This window comes from Leucoraja erinacea, chromosome 16, assembly GCF_028641065.1.
Source record: "Leucoraja erinacea ecotype New England chromosome 16, Leri_hhj_1, whole genome shotgun sequence".
In the NCBI taxonomy this organism is placed as follows: domain Eukaryota; kingdom Metazoa; phylum Chordata; class Chondrichthyes; order Rajiformes; family Rajidae; genus Leucoraja; species Leucoraja erinaceus.
In genome coordinates this window covers 22063204-22080055 of record NC_073392.1, presented here as the reverse complement: position 1 = coordinate 22080055, position 16852 = coordinate 22063204, and the positions used below count along the sequence as shown (strand labels likewise).

Genomic DNA, 16852 nt, shown 5'->3' with positions numbered 1-16852 from the left:
TTTTTAAAGTTTAATGAGGGAGGGTGCATTTTTTTAAAATATTCCTGGCAGCAAGGATTTTTTTTAAAGTTTAATGAGGGAGGGTGAATAAGGGGCTATGGGTGTGTGCTGGAATATTGCGTTGGGTGAACGGCTTGTGCTGGGGGAACGGGTGAATGGTGGAATATTGTGCTGGGGAACGGGTTGCATTGGTGAGGAAATATTATACAATAAAATTGCTCAAATGCTAATTTCTGTGTAAGTGAATCGGAAAAAAAAAAGACGGAGATATATAAAGACCCCGTTCCCTCATCCCCCCCCCCCCCCCCCAGAGGGAGAAAGACTTTTCTATCCACAGATAGGGGAGACAGTTGGAAAAACTAGAACCGATTCCATTTTGGTCTTTGAATAGTAAAAATATGCAATATTTTGAATTGACAATTTAAAGGAACTTTTCTTTTAAGTTTAAGATACGTGCAAAGAACTTAATTTCAACTGTTTCCAGATACATAGAGTGCTGTGTATTATCGGATTTTGCTCATACATTGACTTATTCAAATGTATTGGAGATAGGAGAATCAAACCTATATTAAAAGGCAAATAATCGTAGTAAAAAAGAAAGTTAGGAAGAGCTAATCCTCCATTTTCTTTGGATTTGCACAAGTGTATTTTGTGTATTCTATGGGTTTTGTAGTCCCAAATAAAATTTGTGATAGTAGAATCAATTTTTTTTTTTTAACTTTTAGGGAGATATATCGGTATTGATTGAAATAAATATAGGAGTTGCGGAAGGAAGATAATCTTTATGGCATTTACTCTACCTATAAGGGAGATAGGAAGTGTTTTCCAAAATTGAATATAGGCGTATAATTTAGTAATTAATGGTGGAAAGTTTGTTTTAAATAAAGAGGAGTGTTTTCTGGTCACGTAAATTCTGAGAGATATCTAAACTTTTCAGTAACAATTCTGAAAGGAAATTTTTGGAGAAGGGTCTTAAGCTTTTATTGGCATAATTTCACTTTTATTCCAATTCATTCTATAACCTGAAAAAGCACCAAATTGTTCTATAATGTTTAGTACATTTGGGATACTAACTTGGGAATTAGTAATGTATAAAAGTACATCATCTGCATATAGCAAAATCTTATTGGTAAATCTTATTTAGTATTATATCGGTGAATGCCCGAATGTGACCCAATACTCTCAGCAAGAGGTTCTAAGGCGAAAGCAAATAACATTGGTGAGAGGGCTCATCCTTGTCTGTTACCCCTGGATAAGTGAAATTTAGGTGAAAGCATTTGATTTGTCAGTATTCTGGCTGTCGGATCAGTATATAATAGCTTCACCCATGAAATGAAGTTTTCTCCTAATTGGAATTTTCCCAACACTGTGAAAAGATAAGCCCATTCCACTTGGTCAAAAGCTTTTTCTGCATCTAGAGAAATAATTGTTAGATCTTCGTTTGTCGTTCTATGCGAGTATCTTATATTAAACAGACGTCTTAGATTATAAAACTGGTGTCGATTAGGTATAAACCCAGTTTGGTCTGGATGTATTAGTTTACTAATAACCAAGCTTAATCTGCGAGCCAAAGTCTTAGCTAATATCTTCTGAACTGTATTTAAAAGGGCTATTGGCCTATATGATCCAGGCTTCTCAAGGTTTTTATCTTTTTTTGGAATCAATGTAATAGTTGATTCGGCAAGAGTTTTTGGTAAAGTCTGTTCCTTAAATGCTTGAATATAAAGGGCTTGTAATCGTGGGGAAATTAAATCATTAATTTTTTTATAAATTCATTACTAAACCCATCCGGACCAGGCGTTTTTCCACTTTTCAATGATTTAATAGTCTCCACAATGTCTTTTGTTGTTATCTCTGCCCCTAATTCCTCCGGTTCCGCCTCATTAAGGGATGGGAGATTGCAATTCTCAAGAAAGCTTTTCATCTTTGCAGGATTGGCTGTTGTTTTTGATGAATATAGTGTTTGATAGAATTTTAAGAATCTTTCATTAATATTTTTAGGCAGTGTAAGCAGCTCTCCTTTTTCTGATCTAATTTTTTGAATAGTATGATCCTTCTCTACTTTATGGAGTTCATGTGGTTTGTCACCAAATTCACTTTTTTTGCTTAGTATAGTGAAATACCCTAATATTTTTTGCAGAAAGGATCTGGTTTAATTTAAATTTTAATACGGCTACCTTTTTATATTTTGCAATGGTTGGGTCATTCGCGTTTTCTGAGTAGCTGTTTAACCTGTTTTTCTAATTCCAATTGTTCAGTTATTTTTCTTGTTTTGAAAGGCTTGGCATAGCAATGTTACAAAATTTGGAGATTTTAAAAATCAAGTCTTTAATTTATCCCATCAGATAAAGCATAAAAATAAGTTTAATTTGACACCTAGTTCACTTTCATATCTTCAGTATTAAAAAGGTTATGGCCATTTTCATACTCGGATGGGTTAGTGAAAATATCCATAGATAATATTAAGTAAGTCTGCTCCTTAAGGAGTTTATAAAAACTAAACAGAACAGACCCCAAAAAGGTTTAACAGTATTTAAATCTGCCAGGGAATCAGCATTCCCAAGAGGTTAAGTATCTTAACGTACTCTAATTGAGTAGTTGAATATTGAGTAATTTGATTAGTATAAGGCTTACTTAACTTTCTATTAGTACTGTTTTGACTATTAACTGACTCAAAGTCAGTGAATTTATGACAACTTATTGATTACAAATGCCGTTGCACACAGACAAATCTCCTTCTCTCTCTCTCCCTCCCTCTCCCAATCACGGCCTCTCCAAAACTTGCCAATCCAGTCTCTAAACTTACCAAGACTTTCAAAAACTTACTCAACACTTTCCAACACTTTCCCAACCAATTTCCCACATTCGTTCTCTCTCTCCCCCTCTCTCTCACTCCCCCTCTCTCTCCCCCCTCCTCCCTCTCTTCCTTCCCCCTATCTCCCGATTTTTCTCACCCCCTCTATTTCTCTCCCCCCTCCCCCTCTCCCTCCCCCTCTCCCTCCCCCTCCCTCTCTCCCCTCTCCCTCCCCCTCTCCCCTCTCTCTGCCCCTCTCTCTTAACCCTATACCTCCCTCTCTCCCTGCCCCTCTCTCTGCCCCTCTCCCTTAACCCTATCCCTCCCTCTCTCCCTCTTCCATTCCCTCTCTCGCAAAACTTTCTGCAACTTCCTCTAACTTACTCTCACTTACATTTCCTCTCACTACCTCTCCCTCCATCCCTCTCCCTCTCTCTCTCTACTTCTTTACCCCTAGCCCTCCCCCTCTCTACCTCTCTCCCTCTCTCTCAGTCTCTCATTCTCTCAGGTTCTTTGCTTGACATATTAACCGACTCTGAGTCAGTAGATTTATAACATAGAAACATGGAAATTAGGTGCAGGAGTAGGCCATTCGGCCCTTCGAGCCTGCACCGCCATTCAATATGATCATGGTTGATCATCCAACTCAGTATCCCGTACCTGCCTTCTCTCCATACCCTCTGATCCCTTTAGCCACAAGGGCCACATCTAACTCCCTCTTAAATATAGCCAATGAACTGGCCTCAACTACCCTCTGTGGCAGAGAGTTCCAGAGATTCAACACTCTCTGTGTGAAAAAAGTTCTCCTCATCTCGGTTTTAAAGGATTTCCCCCTTATCCTTAAGCTGTGACCTCTTGTCCTGGACTTCCCCAACATCGGGAGCAATCTTCCTGCATCTAGCCTGTCCAACCCCTTAAGAATTTTGTAAGTTTCTATAAGATCCCCTCTCAATCTCCTAAATTCTAGAGAGTATAAACCAAGTCTATCCAGTCTTTCTTCATAAGACAGTCCTGACATCCTAGGAATCAGTCTGGTGAACCTTCTCTGCACTCCCTCTATGGCAATAATATCCTTCCTCAGATTTGGAGACCAAAACTGTACGCAATACTCCAGGTGTGGTCTCACCAAGACCATATACAACTACAGAAGAACCTCCCTGCTCCTATACTCAAATCCTTTTGCTATGAAAGCTAACATACCATTCGCTTTCTTCACTGCCTGCTGCACCTGCATGCCTACTTTCAATGACTGGTGTACCATGACACCCAGGTCTCGCTGCATCTCCCCTTTTCCTAGTCGGCCACCATTGAGATAATAGTCTGCTTTCCTGTTTTTGCCACCAAAATGGATAACCTCACATTTATCCACATTATACTGCATCTGCCAAACATTTGCCCACTCACCCAACCTATCCAAGTCACCTTGCAGTCTCCTAGCATCCTCCTCACAGCTAACACTGCCCCCCAGCTTAGCGTCATCTGCAAACTTGGAGATATTGCCTTCAATTCCCTCATCAGATCATTAATATATATTGTAAATAGCTGGGGTCCCAGCACTGAGCCTTGCGGTACCCCACTAGTCACTGCCTGCCATTGTGAAAAGGACCCGTTTACTCCTACTCTTTGCTTCCTGTTTGCCAGCCAGTTCTCCATCCACATCAATACTGAACCCCCAATGCCGTTATGACGGACCATAGAGGAGGGAGTGGTGTCCGTTATTGCCAATAACTACAGATGATGATTAATTGACAAATGGACACAAAATGCTGGAGTAATTCAGTGGGTCAGGATCTCTGGAGAACATAGGTGACATTTGGACCCTTCCTTAGATTGATTCAGTCGGTTGAGTTACTCCAAAACTAGGCACCAATGCCACTGGTCTGCACCAGCAAACCCTTCTTCACCAGTTCGCATTGTAGCCCCCAACAGATCACACTTTCTTCAGGCCGCTGCCAATGACAGGATTTGCTCGGTCACCGTAGGCCTCCCTACCCTCTCACCTGTCGCTTCCAAAATGAAGTATGTCAGAATCTTCGGGGGAGGAGGAGGCGACGGCATCGGTGGGGTGAGGGTGGGTAGGGGAAGAGACCAACTGGAGAGACATGGGAGGAACAGGCGGCGATGGTCAAGCAGGTAGTGGATGAAGATATTGCCGACAGCAAGAAACAGCAGCAGGCGAGGGGCTCGCTGGTGCACCTTATGAGTTGGGACGGAGGCTGGGGCCGGAGAACGGTGGGAGCTGGGGATGGGTCAACAGGTAATCCCATTCACATTCAGTTTACAATGCCATCTGAGGCTGTTCGGGGAATTTCAATAGAGCTCTCGTAATTTTGTCCGGATTATAGGGGGGCGCGGACCATCTGTTGTGGGAAAATCGATGCTCAACCTGCAGCAAGATATTGCAAATGAGTGCAGTATAGAGAAATCTGTGTGCTCTTATGTATGAATTGTTAGCAAGCAGCTGCAACAGGTAGGTAGACAAAAATACAGTAGAAACTCAGTAGGCGAGGCAGCATCTATGGAGCCAAGGAAATAGGCAACGTTTCGGGTCGACGCCTTTCTTTGGATTGATGTGAGGGTGGAGGGGTGGGAGGAAGAAAGGAAGAGGTGGAGCCAATGGGCTGAGGGAGAGCTGAGAAGGGGAGGAGAAAGTAATGACTACCTGAAATTAAAGAAGTCAATGTTCATGCTGCTGGGGTGCAAACTGCCCAAGCGAAATATGAAGTGCTGCTATGCTCCAAATTATGGTGGTCCTCACTCTGGCCATGGAGGAGGCCCAGGACAGAAAGGTCGGATTCAGAATTGGAGGGGGAGTTGAAGTGCTGAGCCACCGTGAGATCAGGTTGGTTATTGCGAACCGAGCGGAGGTAGTTCGGTGAAGCGATCGTCAAGCCTATGCTTGGTCTCACCGATGTAGAGCAGCTGACATCTAGAGTAGCGGATGCAATAGATGAGAGCTGACATCTAGAGCCTTCTCAGGTCTCCCTCAGCCCACTGGCTCCACCTTCCTTTCTTCCTCCCGCCCCTCCCCCACTCTCACATCAGTCTGAAGACGGGTTTCGACGGGTTGTCTATTTCGTTCGCTCCATAGATGCTGCCTCACCTGCTGAGTTTCTCTGGCATTTTTGACTACCTTCGATTTTCCCGCATCTGCAGTTCCTTCTTAAACACCTGCAACAAGTAGTTAGGCATATTAGCTTCTATTGCATAGGGGCTGGAGTTTAAAATTAGTATTGAAGGGACTTCACTAGGAGTATTGTGCAAAGTTTTGGTCTCCTAATGTAAGAACAGATATAGTAATTTGGAGATACTTCAATGTATACTTGTAGTTACCTTAAATTGGAGAATTCAATGCTCATACCATTAGGTGTAAGCTACCCAAGCCAAATACGAGGTGCATATTGATCCAGTTTGCATGTGGTCAGATTGAGGGTATTCTGCTTGGGTAGTTTACAAAACAAAGGTAATTCTCCTATTTCTGCATAACATATAATTGGTCATTGATTTCTTTAAAAAGATTTTAAAGAATGGGAGGAAATGGTTTTGTGATGAAAGAGTTTGAGTATGGTGTCTTTTAATATTTTAACATTTGCAATGGAGTGGATTTAATATGTGTTTACAGTATAGTTTCTGTGTTTCTGCATTAATTTTGTTAGGTTAATGAGAGAAACATGTTTTTGTAGTTTATGGAGATTTTCCCCCTTAAAATAACAACGGTGAGCATATGTAAATGAACATATTTAGTGGATCATCTTCCTTTGAAGTCAGTTATTTTGTATGAATATTATTGATTTATTGATGCTTATTGCAAATATTTTAAGTAAAAGTGCATGTTTGATGTAAATTATCCAGTCAGTGAAAGAATGTATTGATATTTTTGCAACACGTCTGTGTAGTAAAGTAAAAGGCCTGTCCCACTTTCACGACCTAATTCACGACTTCTGCCGAGTTTGCCCTTGACTCATACTCGCAGCATGGTCGTCACAAGGTCGTAGGAGGTCATAGGTACTCGTGGCATCAAGTAGGTCGGGGCGTTTTTCTAGCATGATGAAAAATGTCCACGAGTAAAAAAGTTTGTGAATTAGGTCATGAAAGTGGGACAGGCCCTTAACAAGAAGAATCAAATCGATAAACAGAAAATGATACGATTAATCTATAGTCAGGGCTGTCACTTAACTTTTTTTCCCTGTTGCCAGTCGGGCAACCGTGGCAGCTTTTTAAGTTGCCAAATGACAGTTTAGGTGGTCATTTAAGACGGTTTGCATGATGCTTGCGATAATGTGCTCGGACGAAGTGTGTAGTTACCAGTCCGAATTATGCTCAATGAAGCATTCACATATTATTTCTGCTTCAAATAAAGTCACAAACTAAACATATTCACTAATCAAGACATGATATATCCCACAATGACACGCAGCAAAATTATAAGACACTCTTTTTACACATTGCAATTAATGCAATTTCCATTAGTTCTTTCCACTTGCAAACTAAAATATGGTTGGATTATTCAGTTTATGATCAACCTGTGTCAATAAATCCTGAACGATGGTAACATATATGCTTAACCATGCACACTACAGATTGATGCAAGCATGCTTTCTGTGAAGGACCGAAAATTACCATGACATGGCCATAGCATGGGTCGTTATTGCTATTGGTACAGAAACACTCTCGCTTCCCACATAATTTATCCACAACAAAATATACAGGTTGCAAGGACATTTCTATAAGCATTTTATGATAATAGCTGTTAAAACTGACTATACCTATCTGACAGGTTAAACATTGGGTTTCAACAACTAAGTTACAGAGATAGGTTGAATAAGTTAGGTCTTTATTCTCTGGAGCGCAGAAGGTTAAGGGGGGACCTGATAGAGGTCTTTAAAATGATGAGAGGGATAGACAGAGTTGATGTGGACAAGCTTTTCCATTTGAGAATAGGGAAGATTCAAACAAGAGGACATGACTTCAGAATTAAGGGACAGAAGTTTAGGGGTAATATGAGGGGGAACTTCTTTACGCAGAGAGTGGTGGCGGTGTGGAATGAGCTCCCAGTGGAAGTGGTGGAGGCAGGTTCATTGGTATCATTTAAAAATAAATTGGATACGCATATGGATGAGAAGGGAATGGAGGGTTATGGTACGAGTGCAGGCAGGTGGGACTAAGGGGAATAACATTTGTTCGGCATGGACTTGTAGGGCCGAGATGGCCTGTTTCCGTGCTGTAATTGTTATATGGTTATATGGTTATTACACTAACTGACAAGAGATGGCCAAAGGACATAACTGCAGCAAATGTTCTTTTGGTAATATGTTTAAAGGTGTCAAAATGCCACAATACCAGACATTCAGATTAGATGTATTTGTTGTGAACTGCAATGAAGATACCCAGTTTGTACACACCAGATTTAAAAAAAATTATTAATAAACGCTGTTTCGATCATTCCCACTTCAGAATTAGTGCTAAAATTTCAAATTCTCCCGACCAAATTTGTGATGTATATGATCGACTGTCGAAGTAAAACCTGGATAAATCCAACGTATAGTTGTGAATGTTGCTCATTAAATAACTACAGTACTGATATTCCATATTAAGAGAGAGAGAGAGAGAGAGAACGGATTTGCAAGCAGCGGCCACTATCCGGGAGGAGATGGAGCCGCTATCGCGGCTGTGCGGGGCCGGTCATTCGCTCCGACCCTTCGTCACCCTGCACCTAGTATCTTTGCCCCGCAATACAGCCGTCGCCGACATGAAACGTTCCTTTTATCCACAGATGCTGCCTGACCCGCGGAGTTACTCAAGTTTTTTGTGTCTATCTTCGGTACAAACCAGTATCTGCAGTGCCAAGCTGGGCAAAATGATTTGGCATTTAGGTTGCCCGGCGGCACTTTGGGTGGTCAATGGCACCCGGGCAACCGCTAATTACGTGCCCTGATTGTGTTAAGTAATTTAAACATTTTTAAAAAGGGTAGACTGCAGATCATCCTATGCTAACAGCAGAGCCTGCATTGTTCATTGCAACTGAGAAAACCTTTTGATTTGAACAGAATTGTATGGAGAATGACTGCTTACCACTTGTAGGCCCAAAACTACAGGAGTGAGTGAGTGTGGGAGTGAGGGAAAGAGCAAATGACTTTGGTTTGAATAACAATACTAAATGTCACATTCTGATTTTTTTTTTAGTAATATGCAGCTTTCGTGCTTCAGTGCCTCAAGGGCTTGTGCTGGAAATTGGAGAAACTGTTCAGATTTTGGAAAAATGTGAAGGTAAGATTATCAGAATATGCTATATTTATGGCTTCTTATCTTTGAAAATGGGCGTTTAAAACAAAAGTATAAGCGTTTCCTAAGTATTAGGTGTGGTTTATGTAGATGCAAAAGTTTAATTTAATTTGCATCTTCAGAATTTCTCAATAACGCCCGTAAAATTGTTACTCACTTTAAAGATGTAATTTATTATATAAAGCCTTACAGAAAAGTCAATAGCTGACTGAATTATGAACTTTCACTGACAGGCCTGTATTCAATCTTTAATTGCTCTTGAAAATATTGGTGAGCAACTTGATTGAACTTGGTCCATATTTGAAGGTACTCTTACACATCTGTTGGGTAGTTTTGTTATTTAAACCCAGCAACAATGTATTTTAAAGTCTGGATGGAATGTTGTTTAAAGGATATATCTTTAGTGCCAGTGTTCCTTCAAGTGTCTGCCTTTGCCTTTCTAGGTAGTCTTTAGATGTGCAGTGGGAGAAACCTTGGTATAGTGTATCATATAGATGACATTGCAGGCTTGCGTGGTTGTGCTGTTTAAAAGAATAAATGTTTAGACAAAAAACAAAGACAATAGACAATAGGTGCAGGAGTAGGCCATTCAGCCCTTCGAGCCAGCACCGCGATTCAATGTGATCACGGCTGATCATCCCCAATCAGTACCCCGTTCCTGCCTTCTCCCCATATCCCCCGACTCCGCTATTTTTAAGAGCCCTATCTAACTCTCTCTTGAAAGCATCCAGAGAACCTGCCTCCTCTGCCCTCTGAGGCAGAGAATTCCACAGACGATGACTAAGGTGCTAATCAAGCAAGCTCCTTTGTCCGGGACGATATCAAGTTGATTAAATGTTAAGCAGATCCAGACAAGTGGAAATTATTTTACCAACGTTTCATAGAAAGTTTTTCGGGTACCAGGAAATGAGCCAGTCAATGTAGGATGCCTAGCCTCTGTACTTCTGTAGATCTTTAATCATAAAGAGAATCAAGAGATATGAGAATAGTGCAGGAAAGCCGACTTCAGCAAGCAATAATAATAATAATAATACATTTTATTTATGGGCGTCTTTCAGGACTCTCAAGGACAACTTACAGATTAAAACAAGCAAATTATAAATACATAAATAAAACAAAACAAAAACAAGAAGTAGTAGGGACAGCAATACTACATAATTCGAAGAGAGAGCAGCGGCGGCTACTATCCGGGAGGAGGAGGAGATGGAGCTGCTTCACTCTCACTTCCGGCAGCTATCTTGGTAACAGAACGATCAAAAACACATTTTAACATGAACATCCACAGTGACTCCTACACATTCCTCACTGTGGTGGAAGGCGAAATAAAGTTCAAGTCCTTCCCTTTGTTCTTCCTCGGTTGTGGGCCTCGAGCCCCCGTTGATGGGACGATCTTGACTCCCGTAGCCGGCGGCGTTTGGGCCCTCTGCGTCAAGGCGATCAGCTCACACATCGGGGGGGGGGGGGGGGGGGGGGGGGGGGATGTCAGCTCCCCTGCGCTGGATCAGATACTTGACAATGGTAATGCCATTGAATATCAAGGACAGGTCATTGTTTGGCAAGTGTGAAAGTGAAGATTACTTGTTACTTATCAATCTTTGTTTGAATCCAACTTGTTTTACTATTTTAACTTTCTAATTTGCTTTGGAAATGTTGTGTTACCCAATCTGTGCATTTGTCTTTTTCAGAGATGCATGTCCCATACATGACTCTTTTAAAATACTACAGTATTTTTTGTTTGAAACCAAAGATTTTTAGTTTTTCTCCTGAATACAGCCGTATACAGCTCATAATCCTCCAACATTTTCGCCAGCTCCAACGGGATCCCACCACTAGCCACATCTTCCCATCTGCCCCCCTTTCTGCTTTCTGCAGAGACCGTTCCCTTAGCAACTCCCTAGTTAACATTATTTCCAGCCCAAACCACCTCTCGGCACCTTCCCCTATGGAGATGCAACTCCTCCCTCGAATCTATCCAGGGACCCTGACAGTTCTTTCAGATGAGTCAGAGGTTCACTTGCACCTCCTCCAACCTTATCTATTGTATCCACTGTTACATATGTGGACTTCTATATATTGGCGAGACCAAGCGCAGGCTCAGCGATCGTGTCGCTGAACACCTTCACTCGGTCTGCCTCAGCCTACGAGATCTCCCGGTTGCCAAACACTTTAACTCCCCATCACATTCCCATTCCCATCCTGACCTTTCAGTCCTGGGCCTCCTCCATTGTCAGAGTGAGGCCAGATGTAAATTGGAGGAACAGCATCTCATATCTCATCTCATATTTTGCTTGAGCAGCTTACAACCCAGTGGTATGAATTTGATATTAACCAAGTAACCCTTGCATCCTCTCTCTCTCCGTCCTTCCCCAACCCTAGTCATCAGACTAGTTTTACTGTTATCCTGTTGAACTCTTCTGTATACTCGAAATCACCTATCCCACAGCCAACAATGGCCTATTGTGTGTCCCTCATTTCCTTGATTATCATTGCTTTTTGCATATCATCCATTCATTTCTCCTGTCTATATCTCTTGTTCCCCTTTCCCCAAACTCTCAGTCTGAAGAAGGGTCTCAACGCAAAACATCACCTATTCCTTTTCTCCAGAGTGCTGCCTGATCCGCTGAGTTACTCCGCCCTATTGTGCTTGTCTTTGGTTTAATTTTTTGTTGATTCCCACCCAATCACCTGGACAGGCTAGTTTCCCAATACAAGGTCCAGTATGGTCCCTCTTCTTGTTGGACTATTCACACACCGTTTAAAAAAACTCTTGGATGCATCTAACAAATTCTTCCCCATCTAAACTTCTTGCACTAAGGAAGTGGCAGTCAATATTCGGGTTTTAGTTTCTCACTATGCCGTTGCTTTACTATCTTTCTATATAATATGTCAACATATCTATAAACATAAGGGAACTGCAGATGTTAGTTTACAAAAAAATATACTAAGTGCTGAAGTAATTCAGCAGATCAGGTAGTATCTCTGGAGAACATAGATAGGTGACATTTCAGGTCGAGACCCTTCTTCAGACTGATTGTAGTAGGTGGAGCAAAGCTGGAGGTGGGGCAAAATCTGGCAAATGATAGGTAGATATAGGTAAGGGGGGTTTGATTGGCAGATGATTAGACAATGGCAGAGATGAAGACACAAGTGGTTGTCTTGGTGAGTAGAGATGCGAAATGTGAAGCCAGAAGAAGGGATATAAGTGGGGAGGATGGGGGAAAGGGAATGAGGGGAGGGATAGTGGATGAAATGGATGTGTATCCAGGTGGGGCACAGGGAAGAGTAGGGGGAAAAGGTGTGATTGTTTGTTAGTTGCATAAAATTGGAGAATTTAATGTTCATACCATTGGGTTATAAGCCACTCAAGCGGAATATGAGGTGCTGTTCCACCAGCTTGTCTGTGGCTTCGCTCTGGTAATGGAGGAGCCCCAGGACAGAAAGGTCAGTAGGAAAATGGGAAGGGGAGTTAAAACGGTTAGCAACCGAGAGATTTAGCAGGCCTTGGTGGACTGAGTGCAAGTGTTCGCCGAAACAGATGCCTGGTCTATGCTTGGTCTAGCCAAAGTAGGCCAGATTAAATGCAATAGATGAGGTTAAGGGACGTACATATGAACCTCTATAGCACCTGAAAGGGCTGATGGATCCCCGAATGGATGGAAGGGAGGATGTATAAGGCAGGTGTTATATCTCCTGTGATTGCAAGGGCCAAAAAAACTGGATGGTTTGGGTGGGAGGGGATAAGTGAACCAAGGAGTTGTACAGGGAACGGTCTCTGTGGGGAAAAAAGGGGGTGGAGATAGAAAGATATGGATGGTGGTGGGATCACATTGAAGGTGGCAAAAATGTCAAAGAATGTGTTGGATGCAGAGGCTGATGGGGTGACAGGTACGGAGCAGGGGAAGACTATACCCATTCCATCTGGGGGGAGAGGTAGCGAGAGCAAAATTATGGGATACAGAGGAGAAGCAAGTGAGCGATCCACCTACGGCAGCAGGGATGAAACCACATTGAAGAATGTTCCTGAACCGAAACATCAACTATTCATGTCGTCCAGAGATGCTGCCAGACTCGCTGAGTTACTCCATTACTTAGTGTTTTTTTCTGTATCCATATCTATTCCTCTATGTCGTGCTGGCTATTGGAAGGCCTCTAGTGCAAACCCATTAGATTAATCTACCTTTCTTATGTTTGAGCTCTACCCATATTTCCTTGCTGGATGATACCACCAGTATGTCCTTTCTGAGTGCAGCTGTGACAATCTCCCTGATTATTCAAATAACTCCTCCACTTTTTACCTTCCTCTATATCACATCTGAAACATGAAACTCTAGAATGTTGGCTGTCAGTCCTGCCCCTCTCAGAACCAAATCTCTGTAATGGTCATTAGTAGCGATATGGACCACGACCTCTGGCTGCTCACTCTCCTTTCTCAGATTCTGAAAAAAATATATATAATTAGCAAAATATAATTTGTAAGAGAGTCGTTTTGGCGGCAATACAGAATGGGTGGTGTGTAGCATATGAATCACCAGCTAGGTCCGTTGGTCTTAAAAGAAACAAAAAAAGGAGGAAAAAGCGAATCCAGCAAATTGAGAAGAAATATGTATTACCTTTTAAACAGACATTTAAAGAAGATGAAGGATTTTCAACATTTTCCTCATCTCCCAAATTAGTGAACTGCTTACCCAAAGCTCTTGGTTTAAATTCCTCTAATTTAGATTTTGAACCACCCATCCTTCCTGACTAACTAGATGCCCATAGTCTTCTTCAAAATATTCCCATTTGGAACCTCAAATCTGCCCTGCTATTCAACAAGATCAAGGCTAAACTGCTTCAGGCTCAATTTTTTTTGTTGTGCCTGTTCCTCGTGGCAATCATTCCCTGATCCTTCAAATCTTTATATATCTCCACTTTAAATGCCCCCAATGATCTGACCATCACAACTCTCCAGGATAGAGAATTCCAAAGATTCACCACCCTCTGAAAGAAGTTTCTACACACCATGTTTTAATAACTGACCCCTTTTCTTGTAATTTTGTCCACTTACTTTTCCATTCTTGACTCTTCCACTATTTTAACTGTCACAATATCTCCCCTCAAAATATTTATTGCAATAAGAGCATCCACAATTCTTCTCAAATTCAAAACCAAAGATCTAACTTCTTTAACCTCTCTTGTTGGGCCAATCATTTCCTCTCAAGAAGTTACCCAGACTCATCATTTAATTATTTTTTTCTGTAGGATTTGTGTGCTATGTTTATCTTCCTTAATGTCTGTCTTTTTTCTTCTATTTCATCAGAAACTATAGTGACATTTTCATCAGTTTCTGTGGAACATCTGTGTGGAACATCTGTGTGGAACATAAGTTAATATTTCACGTCAAAGACCCTTATTCAGTTCTGGACATATTAGAGATAAGCTGCATTTAAAAAGGAACAAAACATATGGTGAAGAAGGAATAAAGGAAAACATATTTACTGAAAATGAAATGGTATAAGATGAGTTCATTGGAAGAAGAAAAGGTTTTGTGATATGACCAAATGAAACAATAAATGGAATACAGGAAATACCAAACACAGAATGTATGAAAATTGAAAAGGATATTGGTGGAAACAGCATACGGACCAGGCAGACAAATAGATCTACAGTAAGGCAGAATATTTGTGCTGTAAAGTGGGTTGCAGAATATTTGTTGATGGATGTTCTACTATATTCTTAGAGTAAGTTGAAATTGGATTTAAATAATACCTATGGTTTACGCAGTAACACTTTAGATAATGTTTATTACATCTGCTTTTTAAAGGACAAAGGATTCTAAAAATTGGCAGGAAGAAGTTAGTGGCAGTTTCAGTGCTAATCGTGGAAGCAGGACATGAGAGTGAAGCAGGTGTCCGATAGACTTAGCTGGAGATAGTTTGCAGCTGCTAAAAAGGAAGGCGGAATGGCCTGTTGGAAGCGTCCATGTTGAGCGGAAGTGCCGTGTGGAGGAAAAGTGCATCTTGAGGGTTTGGCTCAAAAGGCTTCTGATAGCAGGGTTGAGGAAAGAGGAGCGGACCTGCAAGACTAGAGCAACAGAAAGTAGGAAGCTTTATGAAGGAATGTGAGATGCGCAAAGGGCACATGCAGGATCACTCGATGTGCTGCAGCTGCATGATGTGGGAGCTGGTGGACCTTGGTCAATCATGGTGACCACATCTGCAGCAAATGCTGGTTGGTTGAAGACTAATGGCCCTGTCTCACGGTGCGAGTCCACCCAGGAGTGATCCCGAGTGAAATAAAAAAATCAAACTCATGGTTGTCTACGAGATTCCAAGTTTAAGTTCACGAGTTTAAACGAGTTCCCACGTGTACGTCTAAGTTTGCCGTTTACTTCTCATTTCTGCGATGTACCAAGTTCCTCTCCCGAGTTACCAAGTTCCTCTCCCGAGTTACTCTTGAGCAACAATGACTACCGACTTGTGGAAAAATCATCACATGATAAAAATAATGTCATGCAGTTTTGTTTTCACTATAAAAAGACCCAGCCTGAAGAACGATCTCGACCCGAAACGTCACCTATTTATTTTCTCCAGAGATGCTGCCTAACCAGCTGAGTTAGTCCATCATTTTGTGTCTATCTGGTTTAAACTAGTATCTGCAATTCCTTCCTTCAAACTTTTAGAGCAGTTTGTTTCAAGAAACAATCCTTCCAAAATTGCATTCAAAAGTCCATTTGAACTGCATTTGTTCAAGGTCTGGCATCTATCATTGAAAGGCATAGGCCGTTTTGTGTCAGGAGGAACTGCAGATGCTGGTTTACAGCGAAGATAGACACAAAATGTTGGAGTAACTCAGCGGGACATGCTGCATTTCTGGAGAGAAGGAATGGGTGACGTTTCTGGTCGAATCCCTTCTTCAGACTGAAAAAACATTTCGACCCTTCTCTCCAGAGATGCTACCGGCTTGGCTGAGTTACTCCAGCTTTATGTGTCTAGTAAGATTGGTTTATTCCCTTAATTTATCTCTCATCAAAACATTGGTAAACTTTCTGAATAAGGGTCTCGACCCGAAACGTCACCCATTGCTTCTCTCCAGAGATGCTGCCGGTCCCGTTGAATTACTCCTGCATTTTCTGTCTATCTCCAATCGTCTTGGCCCCGCTCTGGGAGTAGGAGTGGGGGCGGCTCCACATCCACAACGGCCGTGAGCCCCAGGCCGAGCTCGGCGATCGCTTGTCAGCTTAAAGCTGGAGTAACTCAGCCAAGCCGGTAGCATCTCTGGAGAGAAGGGTCGAAATGTTTTGTCAGCTTCTGCTGCTGTTGGAGGTGAGACGTTGCGCTGTTCCAGGGTGTCCCACTTGGCCGTCATTTACGCGACAGGCCGGTGGCGCGTGAAAATTTCGTGCAGAACGAAATCCTGGACGCTGCGCGATACCACGCATAACTGCACACTCTTCCACGCCACTCTACGCGCCCGTCCTGCGCTACCCACACGCTACCAGGTCGCGTAAATGGCGTGCAAATGACGGCCAAGTGGGACAGGCTCTTAAGAATGAAATTCAGTCCTTATTGATGGGCGACATAGGATCAGAAGATGTAGAGTCATTATGGATAGAGCTGAGAAATTATAAGGGTAAAAAAATCCAAATGGGAGTTATATACAGGCCCCCAAACAGTAGCCAGGACATAGGGTACTAGTTACATCAAGAGATAAAATTGGCATGTAAAAAGGGCAATGCTACAGTGGTCAGGAAGGATTTCAATATGCAGATAGGCTTGGAAAATCAGGTACAGGACC

The 16852-nt window shown here is 42.0% G+C and overlaps 1 protein-coding gene across 1 annotated transcript in view; it reads left to right on the top strand.

Annotated features, from left to right (window-relative positions):
- The window catches only part of dock3 (dedicator of cytokinesis 3), a 327231-nt gene that overhangs the window by 14779 nt on the left and 295600 nt on the right, over positions 1 to 16852 (top strand). The window contains exon 2 of the mRNA XM_055647822.1: positions 8978 to 9061. Within this exon, the coding sequence (XP_055503797.1) occupies positions 8978 to 9061 (84 nt within the window). The remainder of the gene's footprint in view (positions 1 to 8977; positions 9062 to 16852) is intronic.